The 19,203-nt window shown below is 51.6% G+C and overlaps 1 protein-coding gene across 4 annotated transcripts in view; it reads right to left on the minus strand.

The window, feature by feature from the left end:
• Positions 1-2,475: 2,475 nt before the first annotated feature.
• The window catches only part of ZNRF1 (zinc and ring finger 1), a 90,357-nt gene continuing 73,629 nt past the window's right edge, over positions 2,476-19,203 (minus strand). For 2 of the 4 annotated variants that reach the window (XM_074370431.1, XM_074370434.1), the window contains 4 exons: positions 15,240-15,335; positions 5,692-5,797; positions 4,018-4,109; positions 2,476-2,775 (listed from right to left, as the gene is read on the minus strand). In XM_074370431.1, the coding sequence (XP_074226532.1) occupies positions 4,052-4,109; positions 5,692-5,797; positions 15,240-15,335 (260 nt within the window). In that variant the 3' untranslated portion in view covers positions 2,476-2,775; positions 4,018-4,051. Of the gene's footprint in view, positions 3,075-4,017; positions 4,110-5,691; positions 5,798-15,239; positions 15,336-19,203 lie in introns of all 4 variants that reach the window. The other 2 variants (XM_074370433.1, XM_074370432.1) reach the window with 2 other exon arrangements.

Consider the following 19,203-nt stretch of genomic DNA (forward strand, 5'->3'; position numbering starts at 1 on the left):
CTTGCTTTGTGTTTTTTGGGGAACTGAGTTACAAATTTTCTGACATCATTCACCTATATACTTCAGTAGCTATCTCCTAAGAATAAGGATATTCTCCTAAAAACCTCAACACCATTAAATGGCTACTGAAGGAGTGGTTTTAGTGAGATGCTCCTGTCCAGAAAGCCCCTCTCAAACTGTGCTGGGCCCTTAGCAGAGGGAGTGGGTGGAACCCACCTCCTAGTTCCAGACAACTCCCTTCCCTCCCAGAAAAGTAGAGCTCAGGAGAGTTGTTTGCATGAGGATGACAGATACCAGTTCCCTCTGGAAGGCCCAACAGCCCCATCCCACCCTGACCCAGGAGGGGAAACCTGGGTCTGAATCAAGAGGACACAGCAGCAGCGAGCCAGGTGGGAGTGAAGTTGCTGGCAGTGGCGTAAGCATCAGACCCGGAGCCTGGAATAGCCCCCAGAGTGGGCTCCAGCCTTGCGCAACCCAGTTCAGGACCACTCAGCTCACCCAGGGCGTTGCCAAGGCCACTGGGCCTAAGCCACTGAGGTGGGCACACAGGCCTCCTCCGCCTGCAGGCCCAGGGGTCAGGCAAGGAGATCTTCAGGGCCAGCTTTGCAGGAGGAATTAAATATAGAACAGGGAGACACAGTTGCCAGGCAGAAGCAGGAGGTGCTGTGAATAGAACAGTGCTCTTTACAGTGACGATGTCACGTGCGAGCCTGCTGTGCATGTGCCAGGGACTTCGGGGCAGATTCTCTGACCCTCATGGTGACCTCTGAGATGTGTGACCTTGTTCCCACTTCACGTGCGGGGCATCGGACATCCAGATGAATGAAGTTGTTTCCCCAACATCGTTCTGCCAGAGGAGCCTGCCTGCTGACAGTTCGGAGCCCAGGTTCCTGCCACCACGGCGAATGTGGGTCCTTGGGTCTCCACCCAACAAGTGTAGACTCACAAACTCCTCTTGAGTGTTTCTCTGAAATGCCAAGCAGGCCCGTGGCTGGGCTCACATCTGCCCACCAGCCTACAAGGCCCTTGCACAGAGCAGGGGCTTCAGGAAGCGTGTGACAGAAGGGCCCGATGGGTTAGATTCCACAGACGCAGCACACAGGCCTGAGAGGGAGCAGGGCACAGCAGCGGCTCTGACTCCCTCCAGAGCCGTCTGTCGCAGGCTCTGCAGGAGGCTCTGGAATGCCTCTCTGGGAGCCTGTCTGGCACAGAGACAGAGGCCAGGCACGCACTGCTACCCCTAGCCCCGTGCTTCCCACCCAGCCCCAGATGTGCCAAGTCTTGTGAGCCCTAAGTGGTTGGTTCTAATTCAAGGGCTCTGAGCTGGCTCAGCTCCAAACCAGGGCCTCTTTCTGGGCTTCAATGAAGCATGCCCATGAGTCAGCACTAAGACGCGGCCATAGCAACAGGCAGGGCAGGGCATGGGATGCGGAGCCAAGGTTTGCAGGAGTGGGTGGTCTGAGCCAATGCCTGGGAGAACCTGCATCCTTGTGCCCTCCAATGGCTGCAAGATTTTTGCCCCACAGATCTTTCCAGAAGAGTTGTGTTACCACCACTCTACAGGTGATGGCAGATGGATTCCATGAGGCTTGAGTGAGTTCCTAAACCTGCAGGACTCCTGCCTGACCGGCCACATTCCCTCACCTAGGTGTGACCGCTGAGAACCATGCCACACACCTGTGGCCCTGAGTGCCAGCCTGAAGCAAGGCTAAGGAGGTAGGCAAGGGAGTGGGGGCCACACCTTCAATGCCCACTTCTTGATTGTGTAATGATACTTGACTAAAATAAAGCCACACAGTGAATCTTTTATTAGACATTATTTTAATACCATATCAAAACACCTTGACTAATGAAGAAAGCTTTTCCCCCCAGCTTTGAACGTTTTTTAAACATTTTATAAGGGTTTTTTTTTTTAAATATATAAATACAGAAACCTATCTTGCAGGGGCTGATGCCATGTGTGAACATCAGTGTCTAAAATGTTTTCCAACAGAGCGCCTGCAAACAGGGGGAGCTGTACATATCCCTTTAATAAGTCCTTTGTTTGTCTAAGTTTTCTGGGGAAAAAAAAATCCACAAGGGTTTAAGAAAAATGTTCAGGCATTTCTGCAGGACACTTGTGATTGTTAAATCCTCTGAACTGACCAGAACCAGGAGGGAATACAGTAGGAGAGATGGGAAATGAGGTCGAGAAGGTCCTCAGTGGGTGCTTTTTTGGCAATGAAGTTAAGATATCAGGGTCCCAAGGGGAGAAAAGTGCAAAACCAAGCCAGAAAAATGGGGAAAAAAATCAAACAAAAAACCAAGGCAGAGCAGTTGGTGAGAGAGAGGCCGCTGGGCACCGGCCGTGAGCTAGGTGCCAACGGGACGTGCGAGGCGAGAACCTGGCTCTGTTCGTTTCTGTCACTGAGTGGGTTCTAGCTGGGCAGCAGAGAGCAACCAGTAAACATCACGAGGGAAAACACCAGTCGACACTAGACTTTTTGTTGTTTTATAATTTTTTTTTTGTAAACACTTTAGAGACAGACCCACAACGCCTTTCAAAGGTGAAAAAGAAAATGCCCCTTCCCTCCTGGGACGAGGATGCGGGGAAGGATGGCGGGTGATGCTTTCTTCTCTCAAACGCACTCTCATCCAATCTGGTGTCCTCGGGGGGAAGGGGGACCATTCTCTGGAAGTCAGTGCAGGAGGGGTGCCCTGTTCCCACTGGAGTCCCCAGCTCAGCTCTGCCCCAGTGTCCGAAGCCTCCTCTCAGGAACGGGGGCCTGGCTGTCCCTGTGGGGACCATAAGACGTAAGTCGTGCTCCGTTGGGCCTGAGGCCAGCCGCGTGCATCTGCTGAGGCTGGGCCGGGCGCCTGTGGTTCCGGTCTGGGGCCCCGAAGCCAAACATCATGCCAGGAATTTGGACTTGCAGCCGGAGCCAGGCTCCACTCCCTCCGCCTTACTCTCCCCCTCGCTGTGTCTTCTCCCCACGTCCTCAGTTTTTGAGGTGAAGGTAAAAAGAGCAAATGTCCCTGAATTGTCTGACATCATCAGCTGTCCTGGGAGTTTACTTGGAATAAATGAAATAAACCTAATGAAGAACAAAAGAAAACAAAAAACGAGAGAGAGAGAGAGAGAGAGAGAGAGAGAGAGAAGGAGGGGTGGGAGAAAGAGAAACAAAAGGGAAGGGACAGAGAGAAGCCCCCAAACCCTACGATGTGAGATGAGATGGAGTCAGGATTTTGGTTTCTTGGGGGTTTAGTCTGCCTGACAGAAAAAAGAAAGTGCCAGCCAGGAACATGGAAGGGACAAGCAGGATGATGGGGACAGGAGAGGATGGTCATCAGAAAAGCAAGGTGCCTGGGGAAGAAATTGGGGGTCAGAAAATGGTTATAGGGGAGCACATGGGCACAGCTGGGAAGGGAGTTGGTTGTGCTGGTCTGCTGTGCACTCAGGGACCGGGGCTGTGGGTGGTGGGGCCCTAGGACTGGCCTCAGATCCACCTGGAAGTGGGTGAAGGAAGTGGCCGCAGGTGGGAAGAGCCAGCTGTGAGATGCCTGCTACCAAGCGCTGCAGGGATAATGCACGCCCCACATGCTGTCTTGTTCAGTGAGTGGGATGTCGGTGCAGGGCGTGAGTGAGATTATCCCCGTCCCCAAAGAAACAGGGATCTGTGAGAGATGAGGATTTGCCCTGGCCACCCAGTGAGCAGAAGGCACAGGTGGGGAGCAAACCCGTGTCCTGTCCCAGAGCTTCTCCCGCCCAACACTTCCCGAGGCATCTTTCTGAACCTTCCTCAGGGAGATTCGCCCCACACGTCTGGAATTCACTGGTCTTTCCCCCAACTAATCTACCTCTACTAAGCAGGTTCCTCTCCATAACCATGCAAGGCTATACTCGTATCCTTCCCAGGGAATCATGCCTGCCCCACAAGACCACTACTGGTGAGACGCTCCCCTCTCCCAGGAACCCCTCTCGGGGGGGTGTAAGGGCCACTCAGCTCCCCTGCCTCCAGGCCCCAACCACCGGCTTACCTTTGAGAGGAGTCAGCAAGCGAGCCTGGCAGGGTCAGTCCGCGGGGTGTTCTGGACAAGATCTGTTCACTTCAAACCACGAGTCTATGCAACTGATGGGGAGGCGGCAAGGGAAACATGTCACCAACTGACCAGGCCTCTCCTTAGGGGCTGGCTCCAAGGGCCAGGTCTCTGAGCAGAGGATTCCTAACTCTTGCCTGTGAAGACCCCAGACACCCACTTTCTGAAAGCAGGAAGAAGGGAGGACACCCAGAAGAGTCCTGGCTCAGCTGGAGGCCTGGTGTGGTGGATATGAGACTGGAATGGACACTGGTACTGCACGAAGCAAGGACTGTGGCCTCAAAAGGGACCAAGACCTCACGTGCATGGAGCCCAGGAGCACGGGCACAGCCCCCAGCAAGGTGAGAGTGGGCGGTGTGCGGACAGCCAGTCAACCAGCTCCAAGGCTCAAAGGACAAAGAAAGTGGGAATAGAGACCTGGCAGGCTGGCCGTGGCTCTGCCCTCTGGTCCTGAGACAGCACTCTTCTGGGCTGGAGGAGGAACCTCGTGGCCCCCTCCCCAGTGGGTGACTTCTCAGAAGACTCCAGCTTTACAGGGCTCAGAGGGCTGTGGTCAGTAGCCGGCATTTAGCTGGAGAAGGTGGCCAGGGGAGGACTGACCCTGTGGCTTAATGACATGGCTCAGGAGAGTCAGATGGGGGGCTGATGGTGAAATTCTGGTTTCCAGTGTTTATAGAAAGGACTGTCTGAACCTGGGAGGGAACAAAAATTGCCCCAAGACAGCTATCTGTGAACCAACAGCTGGGTATTTTCAAAACAGGAACCAGACAGATCATTTGCATAATTCTCCCCCAGAGCCAAAGATTCCCTTCTTCTGGTTCTGGGTAATGCTTCCCTGGGACACTGGAGCTCTCTGTGCTGGGCCCAGGCCAAGACTCCCCCCAGTCTCCACCTGAGCCTCCCTGGCACCAGCCACATCCACAAGCCACCCTGTGGCCAGTGGCCCCGTGAGCCAGGCTTTGGAAAAGCCTGTGTGTCAGGAAGCAGCTCTGGAGCTCCAGGAGCTGAGAGCAGGTGGCGGCCACGGGCAGCACAGAGCGTCCTCCATCCTGGGGAAGGAGGTGTCTTCTTTCCAGTTGGAATCAAGAACGAGGCTCCTACTGGAGCCTGAGGACGAATCTCGGCCCTGCTAATTATAGCACCTCACAGTGCCGTGGCCCCCCAGGTAGTGGCTGTTTCTGCCTGCTGGGCCTCTAGGGAGAAGGGGCGGTGCAGGGTGGCCAGCCCCGCCTCCTCCCTGGGCCACCGCTCCTGCACAGATGAGGGTCCGCACCCTGTGGCACAGAGGGGCCCGCAGTGGAAGGAAAGGCTCACAGAGACGGATGAAGATTCACCCTACCAGGCGGCATCCCCAGCACTCCCACCTCTGGGGCTGCTCATGTCTCTCCGACAGCCCCCACCACCCAGGCTGTCAAACCCAAGTAAAACCTCAGACAACTCTGCTCGGCCCCGTGCTCAGCATACCCAGACCTTCCCACTTGCTGACCTCTGCTTCCACCCCTCGAGTACTGGTGGACAGAGTGGCTGCTGACGGCCAACCCCCTCCCACACACAGGGAAGGAGCCCTCCGGGGTCTGGGGTGCGGCTGAGATGGCCCTGCCGACCCTCTCGTACCTTTTGTGATAAATGCACAGGCAGGGCAGCCTGGCTATCGTGTCCCCCTGAAGCAGCTCCTCCAGGCAGATCACACACTCACCCGCGTCTTTAGTCAGCACGTCATCTGCAAAGGGGGGATGGGAGTGGGAGAGGTCAGTCACCGCAGGCAGGTGCACACAGCAGGCACAAGTCTAGAGCTGGCTGGGACCGCTTAGGTCGCCTGAGGTCTGCGAGGCTCCGTGGGGAACACAGAAGCCCCAGAGGAACCATGATGTGAAGGCCCTCAGTGTGGAGACAAGACATGCGAATTATCTGAAGGCAAAATGGGATTAATCACCAAATAAGAGGCGCAGACAATGAAGGATGAAAAAGGCTTGGAGAGGGAGAGACACGTAGCAGAGGCAGCACAGGCAAAGTGGTTCCCTGAACAGACTTTTCCCCTAAACACACACACACAGACCAGGTGCACTGATTTCTGTTTTGAAAAAATAAGGTGATGGAGACAGTGGTGCGAGGCAAGGAGGGATGGAAGAAACATGCATGCTAGCAAATACGAGTACGGGCACGTCCATGGCAGCACTGGGCACAAAGCCAAAAGCGGGAACAACCCGCATGTCCACCAGCTGATGGAGAAATGACAAGTGTGTGCCCCCAATGGAGTACTACTCAGCCAGGATGAGGGTGCAGAGCTGATGCGTGCTGCAACATGGGTGCACCTCAAAAACGTGATGCTGAGTGAAAGAAGCCAGACACAAATGGCCACCTGTTGCATGATTCCATTTATGTGAAATGTTCAGAATAGGCAAATTCATAGAGACAGAAAGCAGGTCAGAGGCTGGGGGCAAGGAGGGGATTGGGGGATGACTGCTTAATGAGTAAGGGATTTTTCTTCTCTTTCTGTGGCAAGAACACTTAACATGACTTTAAGTGCACAGCACAGAACTGTTAACTACGGGCACCACGCTGCAGAGCAGACCTCTAGACTTACTCATCCTGCATAACTGAAGCTTTCTACCCACTGAGTGGCAACTGCCCATTTCCCTCTCCCCAAACACTTCCCACTCTCTGGTGCTATGGGGTTTACAACCTTAGGTTTTTCACGTAGGTGGACTCATGTGAGGCGTTCTTTTCTGGAAACTAGATAGAGACAGTGATTGCACAATATTGTGAATGTCCTAAATGCTATTAAACTGTACATTTAAAAATGATTTTAGTGGGGAGGGGATAGCTCAGTGGTAGAGTGCATGCTGAGCACGCACAAGGTCCTAGGTTCAATCCCTAGTCCCTCCGCTTAAAAAAGTGAAGCAAATAAATAAATAAACCTAATTACTCACCCCCCCAATTTAAAAAAAAAACTTTATATTGTATGAATTTTAACTCAATTAAAAAGAAAAAAAAAACCCCACACACCCACAAAAACAGAATGAATGGAAGGAAGCTACTGCACACCACAGGCCCCTAGTGAAGCTGTGACCGGAACAGCCCGAGCAGAACAGGGAGGGAGTGCCACAGCCAAGTCAGCAGGCTTCACTGAGTTTCTATGACATTCTGGGCACCAGCAATTCAGTGAATAAGCCATGATCTCAGGATCCAAGAAGCTCAAAGTCTAGCAGGGGAGGCTGAACCAGAAATGGAAATGAACAGCACAGGAATTTCTAGAAGTCTTACAATGCATCTAGGCCCAGGGGTGAGAAGTATGGGAGATGCCTAACTGGGGTGGGGACTGTTCAGGGAGAGATTTCTAGGCACAGGGGAGAGCATCTGTGCACCTGGGAAGGCAGGACATTTGCTATGGGAGGTAGAAGTCATGGGGCCACAGCAGGAGATGAGACCAACTTCCTGAGGACAGACTTGTGTCCCACTGTGCTGCCTGGGTTTTACCTGGTTCACTGAGGGGTCCTGGGGACTTGGAGATGCACTCTGGTCTCTGGAAACTACTGGGAATGACTGGAAGAACCCAGAGATGGGGAGCCCACCCTGGAGGCTAATGCAGGGCTGCAGGAGAGATGAACTCAAGGCCGGCACCAGCGACGGGGACGAAGCGGGTCACACTAACAGGGGGCCCTGGGGAAACAGAAGGTGCTCATCTCAACAAGGAGCCCAGGGGGAGGCTGGGCTTGGGAAGGAAGTGGTGAACTCAGAGATGGGTGGGAGGTGCTGACTAGGCAGCTACTGGGACTGGCTAATGGAAACCTCCAGGAGTCCATTCAAGTCCAGATCTGGGGTTTAGAGGAGAGATGTGGATGACAAGGTAGATGCCAGATAAAGAGATTAGACAAATCCAAAGAAGGCAGACGACTGAACCCAGGTGAACTCTAAGACCCTCTGCGTGGTGCCCTCAAGCCATTGCTGTTTCTTTGCCCTCTTTACTTGAGTGGAAGGGGAACCATCTGGGGCCCATAAATGAGGATTCTTCATGGCCTAGAAGGCTATGGTGACTCAGGGTTCCCCATTAGGGACGCCAGAGATGGAAATACTCAATACTTAAGTCCCCGTGCATATGAGCTGGGAGAGAAGTCACTTTCAGCTTCCTGGCCACCAGGACAACCTGTGGCCACTGTCTTTATCTGCTAAGATCTGCCTAACCCAAAGCCCACCTGAAAGGACAACGTGAACAGGAAAAGCAGACAGCACAGCCGGTCTGCTGTTGGACTGTAACCTCAGATTCCAAACATGGCAAGTGGCAGATCTATAAAAGGGTACGACCACATTTTTTTCTTAAAGCACTGGATGCCATACATATTTAAATATTTGTGTGTGTGTGTGTGTGTGTCTCCGTGTGTAAGCAAAGAAAGAAAAAAGTCTGGAAGGAAACACACACTTTAATAGTGATGGAGGAAAGGAGGGTTAGAAGAAAATTATTTTTAATGTATTTTTGAATTGTGATTGTTTGAAGGTGTATTACTTTTACAATTAAAAACCCTAATAAAGAAAGAGACTAGTGTTTTCATTTTACTCTTGAAGTATCAAAAGGATAAGATGGATTGGTGCAGCAGAGCAAGAACAGTATAACACAGAATCCAGATGCGAAACCCTCAACTGTGATGTACGTCTGACATTTTTCATAATAAAATACTAGGAGTAAAAAACTCTAATAAAGACAGGAAGAAAAATAGTCCAGCTCTGAGGAAGCAGGCATACTGCAGACCTTCTTGGGCACTGACTTCCTGCCCGCTTTGTCTTGGGTGTCTCCTCTACAAAGTGAGGGGCTGGATACAGCCGCCTTCCTGTGCTCATCTCCTCACTTACAGATGACTTCCTCAGGAGCACAGCAACATTACTGATTCCAAATCAGCATCCCCTTCTGACTGGTAACTGGGCTGTGAGCCTAGGGGGCGGTTAGACTTTTCTGCATGGGCTCTGCTCTCCCTGCCCTGTCAGCTCCAGGAGGGTCCATGCTGAGACAAGGGCAGGGAACTGGGCGCAGGGATGAGGCCTGGGGCTTGCTTCTTTGGCAGGACTGGACCTGACTCTCCTCTCTTTTCTCCCCGGGGATCACTAGGGGAAGGGGAAGGAGGCAGCAGGGTGGTTCATTTTCTCATCAAGGACTCAGACTTGAGCACATGGAAGCGAAACACAGCATTTCTTCCTGACAGTTGATCACCATCACACAGCCCTTTATGAAGCATCCTTATGCACAGTGCTCCGGCCTCAGCAGCCAGCCTGGGTCTGCAGCATGGGTGGGAAGAACTAAACTGTGCAGCTGTCCTCCAGGCTGGCACAATAGGAAGCACACTTCACCAGGACCCAGAGCCCTGGCTACAAAAGGCTACCGAAGGTTCCCAGGATGGGGAGGAGCCAGGGCTGGGACCCTGAAGTGCCAGGAGGCAAGCAGCACCCACACCTGCAGCATCTCCCATGGAGCAAGGCAGGAGGAGCACAAACACGCCAACAGGCCTGAATGGGTTGAGGAAAACTTCCTGTCCCAATCCCTGGGGCTCCAGGAGTCAGCAGCTCCCAGATGTCCCATGTGCCTAGCAGGAGAGTGGAGATGGCTGAAGCTGAAGCTGAAGCCTGGCTATCAGGATAATCCCTGAGATCTCCACACTCTTCTGATGAGAGCCAGCTCTGCCCATGGTTGGAGGGCCTTGCAGCACCAAGCTGAGGACCCCGAGCCCGGAACAGTTGAGGCCACTCTGCAGACAGACTATAAACGCCCCTGGGCACCCCTAGGTCCCCAGAGGAGGGGGTCCCAACCAATGCCACTCAAGAGCTTTCTTCCTTTTTCTTACTGCCCCGCTTCCCCTGCTCACAGCTTCCTGACCCCCGTGTACAAAGCCAACATCCCCACCCAGGGGGAGTGTGGCAGTGTGCTTGGCCTGACCGGGGAACCAGCCCAGAGTGGCAGGCAATGCTGTCTGATGGGGCTGGGTGGGAGGTGATGCCCACTTCTGCCCCCTCCCTGAGACAAGAGGGGAGACACTTCTGATAGCGGCTGTTTACCAAAGACAGATCGAGGAGGAGGATAAAAAAGAGCCCTCTCTTCTTCGGCCAGTTATATGCCAGGAATGTCATGGACAGCTCAGTGAACCCTAAACACCCTGTGGGGGTCTTTGGATCAACTCAGGAAGCTGCTAAGTGGCCATGACTCCCACGCTAAGTCCCTTCTTCTTGGCCACCCTGCCTCTTTTCCTTAAAAGGCCAGGCAATAGGGTCTCCTCCTTAGAGCTGAAAAACACCACCTATCTTACAGCCAGCTTCAGTTCTTTCTCGTTTTGTGAATGTGAGTGGAGGAACCTAGGTGCTCAGAGTGAACAGGCCAGGCTGAGAGAGCTGCACTGCTGCCCACGAGGGGCACTGGCTTGATATCCCCCAAGTGGGCGCCCAGAGCTGCTGGCAGCATGGAGGGAAGGCTGTTGTGCTGCAGGCATGGAGCCAGCAGCTGGGAGAGGTATCATCCACAATCCATTCCCCCTGTGCCAGATGGCAGTCATGGCCTGGGGGAAGGAAGGTGGGAGCCAGAGGGAGAACCCCCAGCAGATGAGTCAGAGGCACAGATCCACCCCCTGGCCTTATTTCCAGCCTAGGTGCGGAAGAGCCTTGCCTTGCAGCCTCCTCAACTTGCGCAGAGCTGCTGGCCCAGGCTCATGAGGGAAAGGAAGGGGCCGTGCCACCAATGCCAGGCCTCACCAGTTCCCTTCCTGGGAAATCTCCAGGCAAAGGGGAAACTCTGAGTAGAGAGTTCCTGTACCAGCAGTGGCATCTCCACCCCAACCCCAGAGGTGTGAGCCCTCAGGCTTAGAGGGCTTCGTATTTACAGAGACTTCCCAGTGACCCAACTCAGTACCCCTACCTCCCTTCCCTCCTGCAGGAAGAGCACCCAGACAGACACCTCTGCAGCCAGCCAGCTACTGCTGAGCAGGAAACAATAGCTCCTAGCAGTGCCCCACTGGGCCAGGCAAACCACAGCCAGGACCTGGCTCTCTCAAGGCCCAAGAAAAGGCACTTCCATTCCAACCACAGGGTCACTGAGAGCAGAGACACAGGCCAAGTAAGCAATATTCACACAGGTCTGCTGGCTGGGGGTAAACTAGCAGGAGGTGTTCCTCCTTTTAGGGGAGCCAGATTCCCTTTCTTTCAAAGAAACCTTGAGTGACATTTAGCATTTCAAGAGCTCTGAAGTTGGGGCAATGACCTTCCTCAGAGAGGAGGGGTGGGCAGTCAGGACCTAAGAAGTACCACATGGGTCTGCACCCCCGGCAGAAAGCTGAGGTGAGAGGATCTTTTGAAGCTGCTTTGACAGCCAGCCACCAAGCTCTCTTAATACTGCTGGCCAACGACCCTGCCACATGCCAGACTCTTGCAGGGCCAAGGACCCCTGGCTGGTCCTAGAATCAGGGCCTCTCAGCTTTCAATGGACAATCGGTCATCTGTCACGACTCCACACCACACAGAGTCCTGTGACTCTCTTCTGTTCATAGCAGAATCAGGCCCCCATCTCCAGGCTTGTTCGGTGAGCTGAGCAGTTTGATGATCAAAATCTGAGTGCATATTCTTGAGGGTGCAAGTTCCCCTAGTCCCAGAACCACAAATGATGGTGGAAAGGGAGAGAAATTAAAAGGCCCCAACAAGTTGATCACATTTACTCACAAAAATGGGTCTCACCAACTACTTCATCAATTTGAGGCATCCTGGGTTCAGAGCTGCCCGTGGAAGAGAATGGAGGACAGCAGATTCCTCGCTCCGGAGTCCAGATCCCTTCCAGCCCCTCTGCCTGGGAAAATGGGCCTCACAAGCTAGTGCCCCACTGGGAGCACCAATAACTGGTCTCTGCGTTTCTCTTGAGCACTGGGTGAGCCAGTTAAACTAGTCTTGCCTTTCCTAAATTGGCTTTTTTTTTTTTTTTTCTTTTAAATCTGGCAAACAGCTACTGGAGGCCTTCCAACCTACAGCTCAGGCCAACCCTCATAATAAGAAAAATACTACTTTCTATCTGCCTCATTTAGGGGGTTTCTACTTTTTTCCCTTTGGTGGTTAACTAAATTTCATCTTATATAACCACTGTAAATTTTCTAAAAATTTCCCCAATTGGTACCAGCACCTACAAAAGACTCTGTGTGTGTGTGTGTGTGTGTGTGTGTGTGTGTGTGTGTGTGTGTGTGTGTGTGTGTGTGTGTTGTGTGAGAAATCTCCAAGGGGAGCAATCAGGAGATCTAGTGACTCTTCACAAGAAAACAGCAGTTATTAATCCACTAAGAAAGACTTACACTGTTTCCTTTCCAGAACGATTCCAAGAGTTCTACCCCTCACAAATGCTGTAAGTCTCTTCACTTTTTTTTTTTAATAGAAAAGATAAAGTGAAGCTGGGTAGGCTGGGATGATGAGAAATCACGTAAAATATGTGACTGGCAAAACCAAAATAAATTTCTAGAGGTCAGACCTGGGACTTTGGCCTAAGGCCTCAGAAATGCCTGTACTTTATCTAAACCAGAACAGGCCCTAGACCAGCCCCGGAGATTCATGCTCCATATACAAACTCCAAATGCCTTCTTTGTATCTGGAAGGTTTAGGTATCTTTAGAAAAGACAAAGATTGAATGTGAGGAATCCAGCCAGAAGGCCTCCTTTTCGTGTTAACAGTGCACACAGAGGGGGAAAAAACCCCCCCAAAAACAGTGTACACAGAGAGGCCAGGCCAGGGTTGCTGAAGTACCTCCCTCATCTTAAGACAAATTCCACTGACGGGACCAGATGCAACACGCCTCTCTTTGCCTCTGGTGGTAAAGGACTGGCTTTTTCAAGAGACGCTCCAGTTTAAAGCCTGTAGTTTGTACTCATACACATTCACTCACACACTCTGAAGAGGTGGCTTTTCAATTAGAGGTAGAGGGAAGGAGTGGGAACTGACTAAGAATAGCCACGGTTAAGCCACAGACTGGTGGGCCAACCTCCCCTTCCTCTAAGGGGATTCAGACTCCAAGTGTGGGTTCTGCAGGTAACCTGGGCTGAGGCCTGCTCCCCCATGGAGGCAAAGATGAAAGGCAGGGGGTCACCTACAGCAGCACTGGCACGTACACGCAAACATGAAGAGGCGCTGGAGGTGTCATGGGCAGTTCCCGGGCAGTTCTCTGGGAGAGAAGCCCAATGCCCTCACTGCCCTACTGTCCAAGTGGGGCGTGTGGGGCCTCCTCACTCAGGCAGCCCCCAGCGCACCCTGTCCTCCACAGCTGCCCTGCCACGTTCTTCCCGATGACGCTGAGAGCCCGGGCCTGTCGGGCGAGCCCACTCTGAGGCTGCTTTGTGTTCTTGTGACAGCAAGCCAGTGTCTCCGGAGGACTCTCCCCAGCGCCCCATGGGACAAAAAGCAGTCTTCACGAGGGCACTGCACGTGTGGGAAATAAAAGAACAGTTTCTGAGGCCATGGTTGGGAAGGGCTGCCAGCCCCGGGAGAAGACTCCTCTCTCTCCCTGGTTCCAGGTGGAGACAAGGAATGAACAAGTGGAGCTAAGCATCCTCCAGGGAACACACCCCAACGACGGGGAGCCCAGAACTCAAGGGGCCAGATTCAGAGACTCGTTATCAGACGGTCCCCAGGGAAGGGAGAGGCTGTCCACTGGGGAGAAGAGGGGCTTTCCCAGACCCCAGGGTGGAGATGACGGGGAAGGACATCTGGGAGCAGAGATAGCTGTTCCTCCAACCTGGTGACAGCAAAGGTCACTAGACTATGTGTAGCTGAGACAACAGGTAACCGGCCCACCAGCCCACATCCAGGCCTATTGGCTGCACAAGTCAGGAGATAACAGAACAGCAGGACGTGTTTTCAGGAGAATCAAGCAGATCCGATGCGTTAGATCAGTTTTGCAGGAACAATCTGGAATCATCTGGCCTTCCCAGGCCAATGCTGTGGAGGGAGCACAGCTGGGTCTGAGGAGGCAGGAGCCCAAGGACAGGTCTGTACGGAGAGTTGACCCAAGACACTTTCACCGTCAGGACGGCTGTTAGGTGATGAGGGCCTGGCTCCCGTCCTGTCCTCAGATCCTGAGAAATCTCAGAGCTCCTCTCCTCAGCATCGCAGTGACTCTAACCTACAGGGTTGGGCACACTCCACTCAGATAGGGTACCCATCTTCACAGAAGACACAGCTCTCTGAGGAATGTGGTTTGAAGACCATACTTAAGCACAAAGGTTGGACAGACCCACTGCCGCGGGCAGCACCGGGTGCCTGGCACCACGGAGCAGTTGGTCCACTGTGGAAATGACAGAAAGAAACCCATGGGTGGCCTTCCATCTTTCGGGGCAGCTGTAATTTCCTGAGCACTGACCATGTGCCAATCTCAGCACTGAGGGGTTTTATGGGTAATGTCTCACTTTACTCTGACAAAAATCCTGTGAACCAGGTACTGAGCTCCCCATCTTAGGGACCAGAATATCAAGGCTCTGCTGCCTGAGCCCTTGTCTAAGATGACATAGCCATGGTGGTTGAGGCCGACTCTGGACCCATGTCAGTTGGGCTCCAAGCTTTCCTCACAACAAACCAGGCAGGCGTTGACTTTCATTTTGTCCACAGAGATGCCGCAGCAGGGGGACTGGGGTTTTGTGGAGTCCCCTGGCCCAGTGATCCCGCCCCTGGTTGTTCTCGCTGCTCAACTCCGAGGCAGCCTCCACGGCCAAAAGCAGCACAGCCTCAGTGGAGCGAGCAGGAGGCAGGTCAGCATTCTAATTCCCAAAGGATGTCCAAAGCGCACACTAATTCTGCGGTGGAGGGTCAGGCTTCAGTGCTTTATACAAACCACGGAACAGACTCCCCTTCCCCAGAGAGAGCTGGCGCTCCCCTAGGCCCTCTGCTGTCTGCTGTGTGACTAGAGGTGCGAGGAACTAAGAGGGCAGAAGAAAGGGCAGGGCTAAAGGGGCCACCCAAGACACTTCCCAACTCAACCTGGTGCCTTCCTCCTCGTCCCACTCCTCCTCCTTTCCAGCCAGCTAGCAAGGCTCCCTGCGCCATCAGCTTCCTCATCGCAGCTTAGGCGGTACTGCCGGAGGCGGGTGGAGATGCGCGTGGAGATGCCACCCAGAGCCACGCGACGCTGGGGAGACCCTTGCTCAGAGGCACCCCGGCCAAGCTCTTACCATTGTAGGAGAGGCGAGGTTTGCTCAGACACATTATAAAGTGCATTTCCATCTCATCGGAAGCCACAGACTTGGAGCAAATGGGGCACTTAAAACCTGAAAAAGAGGAAATAAAATGAAATGGTTTTTCCAAACCAAGTATATCCATAATAAATGTGGGAACTCTTAAATGACTAAGGCCACGTGGGGTCAGAGTCAACATGGGGGATTACAATTTAGGGCTGATTTCGCCTTCATTAGGCAGGCAAAATTCTGTTGTTTTACTGCAGCCTCCAACTCCCATTTTCCCCCTGAGGCTTACCCTCTCATGCCTCTTCTAGAAGTTTACAAGAAGTCACTGACACCTGATTTGAGTTTTATCTTCTTTTAGACCCTTTCCCAAGGGGGTCTAGTGGGCAGTGGGGATAGGGAGCCATGGAATCAAGGCAATAATCAGTCTTTGAATAAAAAAGAGTTTAGTTTAAAACCCCCTGGGGCTAGGTCACCTGTGGAAGATGGCACCTCCATCATTCACCCAGAGCCCCGTTCCTCCCTGGGGCTCAGGCAGCTGTCCCCTGAGTGTGCAAGCAGCGGGGTGGCCCTCCAGAGCACTCCCAAATGCCACACATGCCTTGGCCACATGCCACCAAGACTAACAGCTGTTCCACAACGACAGGCGACAGACCCTGCTATTTTGTTCCCGAGGAAGCTTGCTTATACACCCAAGGAGTTTCATCGGAACTGTGTAAGTATTGGAGATTTTGGTTGAGAATCTTCTGAGTCAAACTCCATTAAATAAACTTCGTCCTTTGATCTACTTTTTTAATAAATTATTTTTTGATCGGTTTTTATAGATACAGATACACTATTTCCAATTTTCCCCATTTTACTTTTATTAAAATTATTTTCAAGTGGATTACTTCTTTTTCAGCCGACCCAAAATATCCAATACTATGGAAAAGTTAATTCATTTGTCCACATCAAATTTTACACATCACAGCTTCTCCCTTTTGTGACCATAATTCCTACATTCCGAGTCTGGAATTCCTAGGTCAAACACAGTACATCTACTGTTTGAAGATCCTACTCTTCTGTTAATTTTTAGTCAAAATGTCCCATGCACAGTTTTAGTGGATACTGGTAACACCTACCAGCAATATTTATTACAAAACAGATAAAAGAGTTCGTGTTGACTGTTAGCTGCTCCAGGACAAGAGAGTTCACACCACTGTCCTTCCTGAGGGGCCACGCTCATTCTGTATGGAAAGCTCTCCACTCTGACAGCTGGTAGTGCTGAGACAGGAAGCAAGCTGGTTCCCATGTTCTTGGGTAGGGTACAAGCCCTTTGTAAAGTCTTCTCCAACCCTCCTCTCTTCAGGGACAATGTTCTGAGTTACAGGACCAGACAGAAAACCCACAGTCTGGTTTACTCCAGGCAAAGTGGAAATTCTGGATGCCATGACACAGCCCCTGTTCCTCCAACCCTTCTCCTCAAAGATCTTCAGCATCTAACTGTCTTGGCTAGAAAGTCTTGGAAATGTTACTAAACCAAGGACGCTGGCCAACCTTTGAGAAAGGGCTGTTTTTTTCTGATCCTCTGGGTGGTTATGAATCCATTAATGAGAAAACCAGAAGAGGGAAAAGAAACATGATGCGGGAGGGTCCATCCCCAGTTTCCTGGCACAGGTTAAGTAACGACCTCCAGTCTAGTAAAAATGAGGATGCTCTTCACATCTAACCTAAGCCCCTCTGTACCCCTGAATCTGACCCCAAGCTTGTACCCTGCACTTAAACCAATACTTACAACATTCCATAGACAGACCAGCCACTAGGAGACTCATTTTCTTTAGAGATTTGTTCACTTTTTTTTCCCTGATTCAAAAGACCAAGGTTTTGCAACACTTTAAGTGACTACAGGATGCTTGTACTTTAGACTTGCTAAGTTAGCACCCTGTCTGCAGGCCTAGGTCTCAGGGCTGCAGGCAGGCCAGGGTGAATGTGCTCCTGCTCAGGTCCTCTAAGACCAGGCCCTGACCCAGTCACTGGGAGGTGTTTTGTTACTAAGTGATTTGCTACTAACGAAAAGCTTTACATCTCATACATTACTCATTTTTCTGTAACTTAGAGCAGAGTCATGGTTGTCTCTCTTACATTAGCATCATTCAACCCCTCACATCCCAATGAGAATCAAGTTACAGCTATAGGACTAAACATAAGGCCACTAGACAAGAAGGTCTATTAGGGAAAGTCAGCAGATATTTATGTTCTAGGAAGAAACAAGGTGAGACTCATAGGTTTAGACCAGTCCTCTCACTGTACAGATAAAGAAAGAGGCCCCAGTTAGCCAAACAACTGAGGGGCAGAGCTGAGACCAGAATCAGATTTCTTAGCTCACAACCTCAAGCCCTTTCCATTAGGGAAGAAAGAGTTGACCCCAAGTATGATACCGTGATTTATAATAGAAATATATATTTGGGTTTTGTCCTGCTTCTGGTGTAGAGCTCCTAAAACTCTTGGAACTTCCTAACATAGTAAGACGGATATTTGGTCTTTTGTCATCACTTCCTGAAACAGCTCCAGAGACAAAGGTGAAAGGATGAAAGGAGTGTCTTGTTACTCATAACCAGCCCCTTTCAACCACACCAGAGTTTATGTTAAGGAGATGACTTTTGGAAAGCCCCTAGGTAACCTAAGGATGGGGGTCAGTTGCCAAGGGAACCAACCATGTGATTAGAGGACTGGGACTTTCAGCCTCACCCTCGAGCTGAATATTGGATCAATTACCAATGGCCAATGATTTAATCAATCATGCCTATGTAATGGAGCCCCCAAAAAACTCCAGATGGAGCCCCCAAAAAACCCCTGGAGGGCTTCCAGGCTGGTGGACACACGGAGATTTGAGGAGAGTGGTGCGCCTGGAGAGCATGGCTCTGTGCCCTTTCCCTTCGCCTTGGTCTGTGTATCTCTTCCCTCTGGCTGTTCCTGATTTACATCCTTTTATAACAAACCATTGATCTAGTAAGTAAAATGTTACTCAGAGTTCTGGGAGCCACTCTAGCAAATTAAACAAACGTGAGGAGGGGGGTCATGGGAACCCAGCTGGGTCAAAGCAGAGGTGACAACCCGGGCTTGTGGCTGGCATCTGAAGTGAGGGCAGTCTTGTGGGACTGAGCCCTTAACCTGTGGAAGCTGATGCTCTCCACGTAGATACTATCTGAATTAAGTTAATTGTTTGGTGGTGTTGGAAAACACATTTCAGAACAGTGTTTTAAGAAAGAGGTGGGCTGGGAAATACTATGTCTTGAAGGAAGTGTTACTGTAGTAGGGAGAGACCTACATTCTAACGAAAGCAGGGTCAGTACCACTTGTGTCACCTACCTCTGCCTGTGTGTGTATGTGTTTAAGGCTCAAAAAATAACTCAAGGTCTATTACATGAGTGGGAAAGGCCAAGATGACCTGGGTTTTCCAGCCTCAAAACCATGGCAACTTATCTACTGTCTGTGTCTCTGTGAACTTCAGTTCCTCATCTGAAAAATAGAGGAATTCACTTCCCTTTCAAGATCAAATGAGATAATAAATGCTGAAAAGAAGCTAAACAAGTGTACGATGGCATTATCATCATCAAGCACGGCCGTGCTCAATGAGGAGGAGGGAACGGGGCTGGAGGGGTGGGTGAGAGGTGGGGTTGATGGACCAGCAGGGCACCTTGGCCACGGCCGTGCAGAGTGCACTAGTGGTTGGCCAGCGGCCATTCCTGCTGGTCCTATCTGTTTCTTCTCTACTTCAGAGCATGGTGTATGGTTTTCCCATACAACCGATGTGGAACAACAGTCCCTGGCTAACTGCTATGGCACCCACCCGTGCACATGATGAGAAATAATAGCTTGTATTTACATTACTATGGGCAGTCACTGGGCTTTACATGGCTTCTCATTTACCAGAATATGAGGTGGGTACTAATGTTAACTCTATTTTGCAGAAGAC

The sequence above is a fragment of the Camelus bactrianus genome, chromosome 9 (assembly GCF_048773025.1).
Source record: "Camelus bactrianus isolate YW-2024 breed Bactrian camel chromosome 9, ASM4877302v1, whole genome shotgun sequence".
NCBI lineage: Eukaryota > Metazoa > Chordata > Mammalia > Artiodactyla > Camelidae > Camelus > Camelus bactrianus.